General features: G+C 46.1%; 1 protein-coding gene across 2 annotated transcripts in view; it reads left to right on the forward strand.

Annotated features, from left to right (window-relative positions):
• fbxl17 (F-box and leucine-rich repeat protein 17) overlaps positions 1-15,873 on the forward strand; it is a 193,357-nt gene that overhangs the window by 3,852 nt on the left and 173,632 nt on the right. For both annotated transcript variants that reach the window (XM_060054571.1, XM_060054570.1), the window contains exon 6: positions 12-143. In XM_060054571.1, the coding sequence (XP_059910554.1) occupies positions 12-143 (132 nt within the window). The remainder of the gene's footprint in view (positions 1-11; positions 144-15,873) is intronic.

The following is a 15,873-nucleotide window of genomic DNA, read 5'->3' on the forward strand; positions in this document are numbered from 1 at the left end:
GATTTGTTCAGCTGGGAGAGCATTGCAGTGAGCTGAAGGATGTGCACTTGGGCCAGTGTTACAGCATCACGGACGAGGGCGTGGTGGCTCTGGCCATGGGTTGCCCCAAGCTGCAGAGAATCTACATGCAAGAGAACAAACTGGTCAGTGTTGTCGTTTTTTTTATGGCTTTTTGCTGTTTGTGTTTTTCGGTGGATCAATTTAGATGATAGGTTATTCGTTTAAGTCGTTTATCAAGAAAAAATGGTGGACGAAGTACTCAGACCACGTACTTGAGTAAAAGTTGAGACACCTAGTGAAAAATATTACTCCAGTAAAAGTGGAAGTACTCCCTTTAAACATCGACTTAACGTATAAGTACTTGGCTTCAAATGTACTTAAGTATCAAAAGTAAAAGTCATTTGGTGTAATGTAGTTCCAATGTCTTGCTATGTCCTTCATATAAGGTTAAAAAAAGAAAAACACTGACAACTCTCTAAATACAATGTTTTCTATTTGTGATATCTGATACTGATATCCTTTGAAACTAGAAAATGCATTTCTTGCAGAAAATGCGGTGAGTGCTGTAGTGCAAAGTGAGGTTGAAAATATGTTTTAGTAAAGTCACATAGATGTAAAGATATGTTAAATGGTGTGTGTGTGTGTGTGTGTGTGTGTGTGTGCGTGTGTGTGCAGGGACACAGCCACAGAAAATGTATGTTTGGTACATGAGCTAAAATAAAACAACCCTTAAAATAGTCCTGCATAAAAATGATCCTACATTTATTTAGAACTTCAACTTGAAACAATCATACAAGAACTTAAAGAACATCAACCTTACAGTCAACACCAGCTCGACTAAACATCATGAATCAAATCTCCTTACGACTGGCGCAGAGGTTTGAGTGACGGATCCGATGGCCCTCCCTCGCCCCTAATTACTATTGGACAGGCAAGCATTGTTTTTAGCATTTAGCTTCTACTGGGAGTACACCTGGATTAGAGATGGGATTTATGGCTCTTTGAAGGGAGCCGGATCTTGAGGAGCCGTTCTTTTCAAAGAGCCGTTCAAAAGACTGGCTCATACATTTATTTTTAAGAAGCTAACCTAGTGGTAACCCTTTTTATCTGGGAAATAATCACTGGGAGGAATGATAGGGTAAGATTTGGATCTGAATTACTCAGACTTAGACATCGGATATCTGAGTTTGATATATTTTAAATATTGATTGATTATAATTTAATTTAACATGTGTGGACTAGATATTAATGTCTGATCTGCATTCATTGTAAACATTCCACAAGGTGGTGCTATATCCCTCTGCTTTGACTCAGATCACTATTTTGGATCTTTGTATACAATGTGTCGAAGTGTAACTAAAGCTCTTTTCACTTGTTCATTATGTATCACCTTTTTAACTGTAGCACAATAAAAACTAAGCAGACAATGAACAATGAACTTCCATGCAAAAATATAATTAACAAAAAATATATTAAAATAGAAAAACTTTTACAGAACAAGTTTCTTTCAAGTATAACACTGCAGAGGACTCCTGAACTGTCCTTTGTAACATTAGTGCAAATCTTAGTAAACAATATTTTTAGAAAGAGATGCTGCTGTGCTTTCTTTGGCTAATAGTTGCAGTACTCTGCCTCTCCACCACGGACGCACTCATGTGAAACAAACGCGTGTTCCCGCTTCTGACTGACATGTGAAATTTGCATATCAACATTCCACCACGAGTGCACTCTGCATGCTCTCCGTCTCAGTGGAGTAGGAGGAGGAGCTTGTGTGCGCATGCTGTGAGTGTGACAGCGATAAAAAAAAGAAAAGAACGAAAAAAAAAAGAAAAGGAACGGCTCACCACTGCGACTCGGTTCCCATTGTTCATATTAAAGAGCCGTTCAATAGATTCGGTTAGTTCGTGAACGTCACAACTCGAACCTGGATATGTAGAAAGCACCTAGCCTCTAGCCATATAAGCGGGGGTCCCCACAGACAAACGCCCGATATATAACAATCATATTTCCAATCGATTAATAATTTTAACGTAACCGTTTAAGCTTGACATGGTGTTTCTAGGTTAAATATTGACGTTGTTTAGGCTCCGCAACGTCCGCAATGGTTAGATGTGTCTATGGTCACGCATGCATGTCGTGGAAAGGAATGACACGTTTTTGGAATGTAGTAGAGCAAAAAATTTAAGATTTTCCCCTACGAAATGTAGTTGAGTAAAAGTATAAAGTCTCACAAAATAATGACACTCAATTAAAGTACAGATACGCTAAAAGGTAACTTAAGTACAGTAACGAATCACTTCGTTAGACAAATCACTTGTAATTCGTACTTCCTTATAGGAGTTTAAGCAGTGGCAGAATTCCCCTCCAAAATGAAACTCATAGTTGTTAGGTTAGAAGATTGTGTCAAAGTGCAACAGTGCAAAAATATAATGGGTAAAAAAGGATTCCTGCTCAACACATTTATGCCGCTTTTCCACTGCATGGTACCAGCTCGACACGACTCGACTCAGCTCGCATTTTTTGCGTTTCCACCGCGGTACCATGGTATCTGGTACCTGAAGTGGCTGCTTTTTCTAGTACCTACTCGCTCTAGGTTCCAAGCGAGCTGAGCCGATGCTAAAAGGTGACGTCGGCAGACGGCCGGCGACTGATTGGCCAGAGAGTGTGACGAAGTCACGAGAGCGACATGGCAACCATGCTGGTAACATCCATAGCAGCGCCGCAGCCAACATGTTCCACTTCTCCAACTTCTTCAACATGCCAGCTAATAATAGTAATGCGATCGATGTCCTCCATTGTTGTTATGTGGGTTCTGTCCATGTGTGGGTTGCGTATGTGTTGTTTGCGTCGCGTACACAAATACGTCACGGCCCTTTCGCGCAGCCGACCCCGCCCACGTCCAGGAGGTACTATTTGCGGTGGAAAAGCACCCGTGCTGCTACCGTGTCGAGTCGTGTCGTGTCGAGTCGAGCTACATGTGCGGTGGAAAAGCGGCATTAGAGTCTTTGGGACTTTGCATTGGCTGAATGTAACAACATTACTTGTTATCCTCATCAAAGTCTTCCTGGCCTCTTGCTGAGAACCACAATGTTTTATTTTATATTCCTTAATCCAGCACTAAATTCATTGTACGATGGGTCTTCAGTTGTACCATATCCTTAAAAATCCCCAGCAGATGTCACTGTTTACTCTGAAAACTGTAATATGAGATAAAGATTTTGTCCCAACACACAAAGTTTCTTCAAAATGCATTCCCCTTTTCTGCTCGATCCATAAGTGATGACAGTGCTTTAAGAAAAGTTAACAATAGCTGAGTCTTTAAACCCCCTATTCATCAACCAAGAAGTCTATGAAATTAGCCATTAGGGTATTTTTGCTGATGGAGCAGCAACAGTATTCATTTCAGTCACTTTGCCTCCCTTTCTTCAGGATGGAGAGATTTGAGTTGAGTGTGTTTCGGGGGGAGGGGGCGGGGACTGTTATGTCTAGCTGCTTTCCCGTGGGAATTTAGAAAACCCCAGCATAAAACCTCTAATCCCCTCATTGCTTCTGACACATTAAGACAAAGTGGTGCTTTTCAAATACAGTCTATGTATTTGATTAAATATTTGACTGTGGTCATGGTTTTTGCTTTTTATTTTGAAGGATCGCTCTGTTTCGTAGTCCACTCTCTTTGTAAAACCTCAAATATGCATGTGATTTAGAATAGAGTTTATTTTAATTGTGTTTATGTTCCTTATGTATGACATGGGGTAACAAACTGTAATTGTAACTCCTCCCAAATACAGAGTGCTTCTACTGTACAGCTAAAACCTCTACATAATTGCATCCAAATTCTAATTTCAGTCTGCATTGACAGTGGCTCCCCAATAATAAAGTTGCGGTTAAAGAAAAATAATCATAATTTATACCATGTTTATTTGACGGAGGATGCGTTTATGATAGAGGAGTCATTGAGAGTGAAATCCTGCGTACCTCATTCCTTTCTCAGTTTCTCCCCCCCAGGCCAAGTTTCCCCATTCCCCATACGTTGTCTGCTTGCATGTGGTCTTCTGTGGCGCTGCGGCCCTGTCCCTTGTCTCTCCCAATCAATTACAGAAGGCTGAAGGAGGCCTCAGCCTCCATCTTCATCCTCTTCCTTCTCCTCCTCCAAGCCCACTTCTAAAGTTGAACGACTATAAAGCACCCTGTTTATTAAAAAAGCTATATTTCCCCTCACTCACCCCTTTTCTCTCATCGCTTCACCCTGGGCTTTTCACTCACCTTTCTCTCTATCTCTCACCCCTTTTCTCTTTCTTAAATTATCACACACGCACACGCACACACACATACACACTCCCATACTTGCAATCCTGCTGCAGCGGTCGGAAACTCTTCATGCCGGAAGGCTAGCTTTGGTTTTAAGACCTTGACTAGGTCTGTTACTGGTTAACAGTTTGCCATGGAAGGCAGCTTCTTTTTGAAGTACGCTTTATTCAACTTCATTCAATTGATTCTGCGGGTCGGTCATGTACCGCTCCTAATTGTGGTTGTGATGAACTACCGTGCTAATCAGAGATGGTTGTTTGTTGTGGTCGAAGGGGAGCTGAAGGGATGTATGCATTCCATTAACGCCAGACAATGTGCCGTTATTTCCTTCTACATTTTATACCCTGTGGGCGTTTTTGCTCAGACGTTCACCATGACCAGAGGCAGGCTTGTTGATCTACAACTCAAAACCCTCCCTAGTGGGGAAACATAGGCTTCACAAACTTCGTAGTTTCAGAGGTTTCGACCGTGAGGTCGGAGACAAAAAATGACAACTTTTAATTCAGCCGATTCGCAACAGCTCCGAAGGTTTCGCCGGTGGCGACGCTCTCATAATGATGTTTTTATAATTTTTTTAATGTTTGCGAATATGTGTATCTTGTTTGTTTGTGAGTGTGTATGTGTGCCTGTGTGTGTGTTTGGTTGGACCTTTAGTGTTTGTGTGTGTTGCATGGGAGCGCAGCAGCCCGAGGTGAAGCTTCTTCTTCATGTGCTTGGTGTGAAAGACAGTCAAGTGCCTCTGTGCCCTGCTTCCCCCTGACATCTCCCCCTGCATTCTTTATTGCCATTCATCCCGTATTTATGCCCGAATTACGATATTTCACCGGGTGCCTTTCAAGCCATGTTTTCATCTCCAGCCCATTCATATTCCTTTCCCCTCCCGGCACCTCCACGGGGCAAAACCACTGCGCCGAGGAATACCGAATCACTCTCTCTCTCTCTTTCTTTCCCTCCCGGCCGCCCGCTCCCTCTCTGTTCAGCGTGCTGCGGGGTCAGAGGCGGCCATCAAGAGCGCAGCCAACGCCTTTGTTTATCTTTTTCGTTTTTTTTTAACACTCGTCGTGGACCGGATCATCTAAGTGCTCGCCGCATTGTCTCTCCATGTGGATCAACTTTCAATGAATCGCCGAGATGTGCAGTCAGAAAGACTCAGAACTTTTCCGTCTGATTCTGTGTTTTTTCTTTTTTGTCCCTCCTAGAGCAAGTGAACCCATTGTTTGAGATGGTATTCGAACACTATGTGCTTTAATATAAATCACTTTTGGGCAGAGAGTTTTCGGAAAGAGGGGGGCGTGATATCCCCGTAATCGTGACCCACGCAAACTTGTTGAAACTTTTTAGTACAGTCTGTGTATACATTTTGAACAGCCACACACCATAGCGTTATACCAACGGTGTCCGGGAAGCCGAACCCTCACTGGGGCGCGGACATTAAAAACATTGCTGCACAGACGGAGCTTCACCATCGACACACACCATAGTGTTATACTGTGTGTCCAGGAATCCTAACCCTCAGATGCGGGTATTAAATAAATGCTTCTGAGACCATCCACACACACCGTGGCGTTCAAAAAGTGTTTGAAAGGCTCAACTTTCTCGCGTACAGCGCAGTCCACCTCTGCCCTGACAGTTCCACAAGTCCACACAAACCACGCCGCTGGTCGTGATTTCAGAGTGCCTCAGAAAAGGCAAGTCACGAAAAGAACGCCACCTATATTGGCAGCAGAGTGCAACGATCACCTAGTGTTCTGGGGAGGATGGCAAAAACATTTGATTTTACCCCTTTTTTTTCTCTAAATTGGGGACATATTTCAACAACAGTGATAAAATGGCATAGATTGACAATCATGTAAGACAAATTACCACATAAAAAAATAATAATTGGGTTTTGGGTTCACTGTCTCTTTGTGCAGATTTTTTCATTTTATCAACCGGATTATTTAAAAAAGTAATCTACTTCATGGAGAAATGTAAGAATGTAGTTTGATTACATTTTTGATTGTACTGCATTTTAAGGAGATTACTGTCTCCCCTGAATTGGCACGTATGCGTTTGTTAGGCAAGCTCCGGCCTTATTTACCGTTTTAATTCTGGAGACGATGGGCGAGAGGATGTATTGTGGAGATGAACGATGACCTTATATAGATTACCACCTGCCCTCAATTTAACTCTAATCAAGGCTACGCATGTAAAACCACAACTCGGCTTTCCCTCTTTATTTAGCTTCATATCTCTCCTAATATGTGGGGCATGTAGAACGGGAAGGTGGTGTTTGCGTGAGCTGAAATGAGGGTGGAGGAAAAAGGAGGAGTCGTGGGCCGACGTCAAGGCCAACCAAGTTTATTTGCTCAACGGTTGGTAAAATGCCCTCTCCCCCCTCCCCCCGCTCTCTCCCCCAACACTCTGTCTTCCTCCCTCTGTCTCTCTCCTCTCTCCCTCAGTCTCTTCCTCCCTCCCTATCTTCCCCTCCCTCCCGCTCTGTTCCTCACCCCCCCCCCACTGGGTCTGATTGGATGTAAAAGACTCCTCAGATCCTGCGGAGTGTAATCTGAAATTGAAATGTATATTGACGTGAGCAGATCTAATTAGCCGGATTAAAGCGGGAGCTCCGCAGGAGGAAGCGGGGATGGTTGAGTTACCGGCAACGCACGGACGCACAGGCGGGTATACACGCTCGCTGGAGTCACATGGGAAAGGTTGAGTCGAATAGCAGCCAGATGCATTCTGGGGACTGGAAACTTCTGGAGGGGTTGTGCACGCTGACTATGATTTTCTATGAATAGAAACACACACACAAACACACACACACACACACACACACACACACACACACACACACACACACACACACACACACACCAGTAGTTACATGTAGTTAAGTAGACCGTATTGAGTGGGTTGGTCCGTCTCGCTGCCATTCCCACCGAATAATAACATCTTTCGAGGGAGATTCAATAGACTTCATTGCCTCAAGAGATTCAGGGCACACTGTCTCGCTCTCACCATCTCTCTCTCTCTCTCTCTCCATCTCCTCTTCCTTCTTTATCCCAACACTTTCTTTCCTCCCCTGTGTGTCTCTCTCTCTCTATCTCTCTCGCTCTCCCTCACTGTTGCTTATTCACCCATTCTCCCTTAGCACTCCTGTCCCTCTCTCTCACTCTCCATCCCTCTCTTGCCCACTCCCTCTCCCACTCCCATCGGCCCTTGTCTAGAAGGTAACCATAGGTTAGACCTTGATGTATATTATTTAGCGTTGGGCAGCTCCACACCATCCATCTCGGTTGTCAGCCGTCTCCCTGTCAGGGAACTGCCACTCACTCGCTCTCGATTACACCGTGTTCTCCGCCCTTGTTCTCCCGTTAGACCCCCCCCCACCCCTCCACACCCTACGTCCTTATTCCTGCTCATTATTACTCCCCCCTTTCTGCTTGTATACCGTTTGATCGATCTTGGTCTTTGATGTTGATAAGCACCTTGTTGTTGTTGTTGTTGTTGTCATGTTAAGTGTTTCCTTCTTTCTTTCTTCTTACAGTTGAGTGTGTTCCTTAAGGAGGCTTTACCTGTTTTGTGTGCTGTTATCTGATTCCCCTGCATTGATCGGCTTCAACAAAAAGCCTGTGTGCGTGCGGGTGCATGTGTGCATGCGTGTGCTTGTGTTGGCACACATTTCTGTGGGCACACATTTGTGTGTGCACATGCTGTGCGTGGGTCAGAGAGGCCAGTCTGTCTCTGACTGAGGACTAATGGGATGCATTAATGAGCGCTGCCATTACTTGGACTGCAGAGAATGGCGGTGTCAATATGTTTTCCCTTCCCTGTCTCCAAAGGAACACAAGCACCTTTTTAAAAGTAAAGGAGCCAAAACATCTCTGCAAACCGTCCCACTTTGGATAGATGGGCTAGTTCGTGTTGTCTCTCAAATTCTTCGTAACATTACCTTCCCGGTGCCAATTCAACACAAGGTCTTCTTAAGCCACGACGACAATCGATCATTGTACATTGCTCAGAATATACGGGAGAAGCTTGGTTGACTTTTTCATTCATGTATATCGCAACACAGTGCAATATAAACCAGACAACACCGCAGTTCTATGAAAATAAGAAAACCCTGCCCTGCACCGTATAGGGTTAGGGTTAGGGTAGAGTCGAAAACGTTCAGCATGACGCGGCAGCCTTCAGAGGGCGCTAGAAACCGCTGAAGGACTCATTGACTTCAATAAAGAAGGCCCATGCATACATGCATCTTGGTGTGTTTCAGACTGTGCCACGGCCTCAGCCATGTGCTCTTTGGTAATCCCCAGTATGTATGGGCAGCGAGGGGCTGGGGAGACTCGTAAAAGCGGGTCTCTGCTTCCACTGTCGTCTGGGGTTTCCTTTCCGCCCGCGGCGGCTGTATCGGAATTACCGTCAGCGGCATAAGTGGTAGCAGTAGCTGTAAAAGTATGTAGTAAAAAGGAGCTTATTAGTGTGAAAGTACTTTTCACGTTCGGATGTTTGGATTTAGTAGATTTCCCTGGTGGTGCGTTTAAATTTCACTCGGGCCTACAGAAAGTTTAGAGACAAAGGGTGCTGATGAACAGCGTGGTTTTAACACAGACCTGGGATTCAAGTTTAGTCTTGCATCAGCGCTCCTGCTTTTACTGATTGCTTATGTATTAATTATTTATGGTTGAATAAAGAACCTGAAATAACCAGTGCTTTGGGCCTTTGCTTATTAATTAATATAGGAGGTCTAAGGTGTATTTATTCATGAAAGGACGCAATGCTGTTCTTCACCTGCAGAGGGTGATGTTAGACCAGTCAATGATTTCAGTTGTGGCTGGATGCTTACTTCAGTGCAGTTTCTTGCTCTCCCACTGACCCACAGATTACAAAAAATAAGTAATTGTGCGACGAACATTCATTTTTTATTGAGATTTAGATGTTGATGATCAATATCCAACACAATTTATTTTTATTTTTAATAATTTAAATCAAGCCCACTGAGTCTGACGTATCTGCCCACGCAAATGGACAGACTCAAGAATGAATATAAAATACCAGTACACTAAAATGTTCCACCGTTGATATGATTGGGCTTCAAATCGACATAACCCCAGCTAGAGATATGGGTGACATGCTGAACATTTGGGAAGCGTTCAAGCCTCAAAGTCTTGATGAAGCAGTGCTGTAACAAGGGTTGCTAATGTCTCTATGACACATTAGCATTCTTTGGCAGATACTGGAAGGACGTGAGTTCTCGGTCACTGAGCGCTGTGATTGAGCATGTCTGGTCGGGCCCCCGCTTCTACAAGTTGAAGGAGTATTCCTCTATTTATTCAGCCGTCTTGTGTTCTACACAGTGCGATTAGACCTCGTCAATACGGAAATGGGCTGATGTACTCAATCAGATCGTCCCGGCTACTTCAGCCTTTGGCCGCTGTTCTCTTTCCATCCAGACCGTTGTTTAAGGAATCTGTTGGTTCGGCAGCAGACCCCAGCGGGAACACCTGACACGCTGGGGCACATTGATTCATGGCCCATTCATACACTCCCCTTAAACATTGACTGGGCTTACTAATTTACCCCCCTCACCCGCTCCCTCTCGCTCTGTGTGTCTCTCTCTCTGTCCTTCTCTCTGTCTTTGTCTCCGTTTCTCACGTTAGCTCTCTCACTAGCTGTCTTATCTGTCTGTCTGTCCGTCTGTCTCTCATTCTTTGTGTCGGTCTCTCTCTTACGTTCTTGTTCTACCTTTCTTGCGCTCACTCTCTCTCTCTTTGTTTCTCTCTCTTGCTCTTCGCAGACACAAAGACACGCAACAACAGGCACAATTCATGGCTTTACCTTTTTGTTTCAGATGGATAGAAATCACATCATCATCTAAAGTAGTGGTTCACAGGCAGGAGTAGTCCTCTTCTTAGAGGCCCACTCAGGCCATTCTGTGTGTGTGTGGGCTCCATACTAAATATCATGTTCAGGGCTGGCGGGAGGCTTTTCAGGCAAAGAGCAGTTCAGCGCAGGACAGAGGTGCAGATCGAACGAGGAGTTGAGCCGGAGAGATAGTCTACCTGGCTGTCGGCGTGACTTTATTTCTTCACTCCTTATTTTCTCTACGCCATCTCTCTGCAACTCCCCCGATTGCTCTTATCCTGCCCCGTACAAGCTTCACACACGCACACGCACATGCGGTTTTATATCCATCTCCCTGCCTTATCTCTGTGGTCTTATTCTGATGGAGGGGCTAAAGTGAGTCCAATCCCTGACTTCATTACGAGTGACAGACAGACAGGCCGTACAAAGGGTTGTGGTGCGGTTTGACTTGGCCTGGCTTAGCTCAGTTGTGGAGTCGCAGCCATCTGTACACATCCACATGCGCTCACTGGTACTCGTCGTTTGTGTGTGTCGTGTTCTTGCCCAGTCTCTTTACAGTGATGGCGCTTCCAAGCGCCATCATTCATGTTGAATATCCTTTCCCATTTCACACCACCACCCCCACCTCCGTCTCCAGCTACCTCCCTTTCCTCCACCTCATTCTTAATGCATTTGGGCCCCACACTTGCGGCCGTACGCCGGTTCAATACCGGGGGTAATGAATGTGTTTAATAAGCGCGCTGGGTCGATGGGCTTAATGAAGGTGTGACAGAGGATGGGGGGCCGGCAGAACGCGGGCGGTAACGAGGCGCTAATGAGACGCCCGGGTTAACGGGGTCACGCCACAATCGGGATTCCCTCACCTGTTCTCTGTGTGTGTGTGTGTCTTGTTGTGTTCTTGTCCCCCACGTGCCTCCTCTGTCCTTGTGCTACGTTGCTGGTTTATTTATATCTCTTGTCCCTCTCCGCCTGCTACATGCAGGCGGAGAGGGATGAGAGATATAAATACTCGTATTCCCGGTTATTTCCCTCTTATTTCCCCCCGACTATATCGCACTCTCTGTCTTATACCATATATGATATCTCTAATCTCTGATGGCCCTGATGGAATGTGTTGCATATGGGTCGGGGAAACTCACAGGGGTCTTAACCCAGCTCTGTTCATGAACTGCTGCTCTTTGTCAGACTGCTAGATATTCGGCTTTTCCCTCGGTCGGTACCATTCCTGTGTTTTTCCCCCTCCCAGCATGCCAGCATATCTCACTCTTTCCTACCCTCGCGGTGGCCTGTGTCTTTTCAAGGACACTGTGACCGAAGGAGCCACGCAGCATACGCTGTAGCCTGCCAGGCTTCTCTCCTGAACCCTCATTGCTCTCTCCTCAACAGAGCTGGATGCCGGGAACCACACTATAGTCTCAGCTGCACACAACTGGAAGTGGCAGCCTCCGGGTTTAGTCTTTTTTCAGCGCAACATTTGCTTGCCAGCATCTCTCAGCACGTCATTTAGATCGAGTTTCTACATCGCACTAACTTGGATGTTATTTTCCCAATTTATGCCATGAGATCTCTCTCCGTGTCAATGAGCACTTTGGCATCCCGGCCGGCAGCCAACGGGGAAGGCCATGTGTGTGTGGGGTCACTTCCTGGGTTTGGTGGTCATCGCTGCCTTTGTGTGCACTCAGGCACGATGCTGTGAATGTCGAACGAGGGCTGAGGAGTTGTTGGCTCGTCCTATGATCAAATCAGAGGGCATCAGGACAATGTCTCTCTCTCTCCCTCCCTCCCATGGAAACAATTCTGTTTGTACCTAAGACGGAGAAAACAGAAAAACAGAGCTGTCATGAGAGACGCTCGCCAATTATCCGTTTGATGATCTTCCCAGTACTACAAAATACATTGATTATACCAGTGATGTCATTTGTCATCGTTATACTGTATCCAATACATGTGTTACATGCTTCACATGTATTGGGTCGTTGTCGTGCAGGGCTTCGCCGTGCGTCACGCGACTCGTATGTTTCTCCGAAAGGCAAAGCCGTAACCGTCCTCTGCCCCTGACCTCCTCCGCTGTGTCCTCCATTACGCCATCTCACCGCCGCGGAAGCCTCTCTTCCTGAACTTCGCATTTCCTCGCAGTGGCGTCGGGAAGTGCAACGGCGTTATAAGATATAGCGTGGAGACAAGCAATCGATTGATGGTGCACTCAGCCTGCCTAATTAACAGCTATGTAGAAGAGGAAAGCATCAGGAAGCACTAGGGGGGGTGGCAGGGCCGGAGGGGGGCCGGGATCCGGGGGGGGGACGATGACGACCCCAGTTAACCCGCGGGACCGGTCTGAATGTCTTTCCCCCCCCCCCCCCCCCCCCCCCGGTGGTCAACGTTTCTTGGGCAGGTCGTTGCGCTCTCACCATATCTCCGGGAGTTCAGCTGTTGGGCGTAATTAGAACATGGCGGGAAAGAGTACTCTTTCCCACCCTGAATAATAGCTGTGTGCTTTTATTTATTATTCTTTTTTTCGGGTCGTCATTCAAGGACATGGCGGCTGGTTTTATTGTCCCTTGTCCGAATGCGACCGCCCTCGTAAGACACCCCCACCACACGCTTTCCGGCCCTGCTAAAGGAGCTCTCTCAATTAAAAGTGAATTTGGTCTGAGTGAGAGAGCTCTAGAGGGCACAGACGGGAGAGAAGGCAGTGCTGAAGGGCTGGCTGGCTGGCTGGCTGGCTGGCTGGCTTGGCTGTATTATGCATTGTGTATTTTGGGGCATGGGGAGTGAATTATGTGTGCGTTGTTGAGTGAAAGCAGCTGATTTGCATTTAGATAAATCCCGGTGGATAGATGGTTGTCATTGAGATGCAGGGGGCTGCATCCAGTGCCCCCTCCAATCAGACCTGTGTGTGTGTGTGTGTGTGTGTGTGTGTGTGTGTGTGTGTGTGTGTGTGTGTGTGTGTGTGTGTGTGTGTGTGTGTGTGTGTGTGTGTGTGTGTGTGTGTGTGTGTGTGTGTGTGTGTGTGTGTGTCTGCCCTATTACTGCAGCATTTGCCCTACTTTTCTAGACTGCAGTGAAGAGATGGACTTATGAGCCATGTTTGTGTGCTTGCATACCAACTACTTTCTATTTTTAAACTTGAACGTTAATCTTGTGTATGTTTTAGATGTCAGCCAATAGATTACCTGAGATGTACAGCTGATACTAAATTTAGCTTTTATACTTCCGTCATGCGTGAATATTCGTCTCAATTAATTGGATGTAACCTCTCGTTCAGGATTTTTTGTGCAGAGGTGAAATGTTAATGCTTAGTTTTTTGTAATTCTATCGATGTAGCCTGTGGCAAAACAGGGCAACTAATTATCAATGAATGTCATTCACCCATTCATGATGTACTAATGGTGGTGTCAACAATGCGAGGCAACAACTTGGTCTCGTGGAACAAAAGTTGAGGATCGGAGCAGCAGTGATGAAGTAGCCAGACGCCCTTCTGTGATCACGAGTTTGACTTGATGTGGCTAAGGGATTTAGTTTGTTATTTTTGTTATTAATAGCAGATGCTGTGATCCATCGGACTGATGGTGGGTTCAGATGCCCGTCGGGAGGCTGCTGAATGGGACATTTTCATAGTGATCTGGGACGTAGTCAGCGGACCCAGTGGGGCGTCAAACCAAGTACCTTTCAACACCCTAACCACCACCCCAATGTCCGGGTGGTAAGTGTCCTGCCATCACCTGCCAGGCCATTTTTCACAATGGCATTATCATCTATGACAGGGACCTCAACTTAGGTCTTCGTTTCATTTGCTTGAGCTGAATGTTATTAGACAGTTTCCCCCCCAGTTGAGGGGAAAATTGGGCCTCTGCATGGTTCGAGTTCAACGGTACACACATACAAGTTAGTTCAGAAAGACACCTCATTTGACAATGAACAAAATGTGAGCCCAAATAACCTTTATTTTGTCGACGCCCATCAACAACACACCTAAATGAATGTAATTGGCATCCTATTTGACACGGCGTCAGCGCAAAGTCCCCACACTGTCAACAGCGCAAAGTGTAAACAGCCTCGATGATGAATGGCTTGTTGTTGATGTCAGTGTTTGTGGCGGGGGCCTTGGTGCACCCCCACCTGAGGCCTGCTGGATGGATCAGCAGCAGGAGGGGAGTGTGGCCGGGGGGGTGTTTGGTGCTGATTGACAGCCATGGCTGAACATGGGCAGAGGGGCGGCCGTGGCTGTAAATATGCCTCCTCCCTGACAGGTGAAGGTCGCCGCCGTGGGTGGGTGGATGGGTGGGTGTGTGTGTGTGTGTGTGTGTGTGTGTGTGTGTGTGTGTGTGTGTGTGTGTGTGTGTGTGTGTGTGTGTGTGTGTGTGTGTGTGTGTGTGTGTGTGTGTGTGTGTGTTCGGTACTAGGGACTAAAATCAGAGATTCACACTATTGCTCATTGTTTGCCCTGTAATGGAGCCTATGGTTGTACGTCAGGTAACATGGAGGAATCTGTGACAAATCTGTGACAAATCAATGAAAAGAAAGGATTTCACTTATTACTTCTTATTTATTACTTCTTATTACTATTGAAAAGCAACTATAGCGTGCACCCTTTGGATCAATTCTACAAATAAATCCTACCTCTCTATTTTACAAGAATCGTACCATCCACCCTCCCTCTCACGCCTCCCAGCTAGGCTACGACATGCTAGCTCACGTCACACAGTCACAAAGCCAGTTAGCGTGGACAGAACGCTGTGGTTGAGTTTTGTTTGACTTCTGAAAGTCTCCCACCTACCAACTGGGTGGTGCTCAATCTTACACATTGCGACTTTTAAAACAACAAGTAGCCCGCAGTTAAAGAAGTAAATTTTTCGTAAGGTTTATCAGGACAGTATTCATGGCACAAAGCGAAGGCGTCCATTGGAAAACAAACGGTTCCTTGTCCATGCTCTGGACGGATGCAGACTGGGCGGTATTAAGGGAAACCTATCGCTGTATGACCTCTGTACAGCGCGCCGGCCCGCCATCGATATCTCCACCATCTTCCTCTGTTAATCCTTCCCTCCTCCTAGTTATCTGTTCAGGTATCCCCATGTCTGCCGGAGCCATGCCAGAATAGGGTGCGATTACTGGGGCTTGAACACACACACACGCAGGCAGACACGCAGACACGCACACAGAAACACACACAGAAACCGACACACAAGCTGTACTGTACCTGATTCTCAGTGGCTTCCTCACAGTCATCGTGAGAATATCCGTCTGCTTTCAGAGAAGAGGGGGGACGGTGTGTTCTAGAAAGAAGAGGGCAGATGTCTTGGATGGAGGGATGAGGTGGGGGGGGGTTACTGGGGGGGGGGGGGGGGGGGTGTAACTTTGGAGAATTAGGTTATAGAGATCGAAGGGAGAAGGTCAGGGAAGAAGATAAAAAAAAAAAAGGAAAAGGCAGACAGGCAGAGAGCTGTTCATCCCTACTGGTCTTGTTATCCTGTCAGTGTGACACAAGTATTATTGGAGAGGAAACTAGATGCCTCTGGAGAGACTGGAGACGCACACATACACAGTGCATGCCACACAGACTCTCATGCACAGGCCACACACACACACACACACACACACACACACACACACACACACACACACACACACACACACACACACTTGAGCCTTATGGAAATGTCAATGGTTAAAAAGAAAAAAACCAACTTCTATATTTAAAATTCCCTTTTGAAA

This window comes from Gadus macrocephalus, chromosome 6, assembly GCF_031168955.1.
Source record: "Gadus macrocephalus chromosome 6, ASM3116895v1".
Taxonomy (NCBI): Eukaryota; Metazoa; Chordata; class Actinopteri; order Gadiformes; family Gadidae; genus Gadus; species Gadus macrocephalus.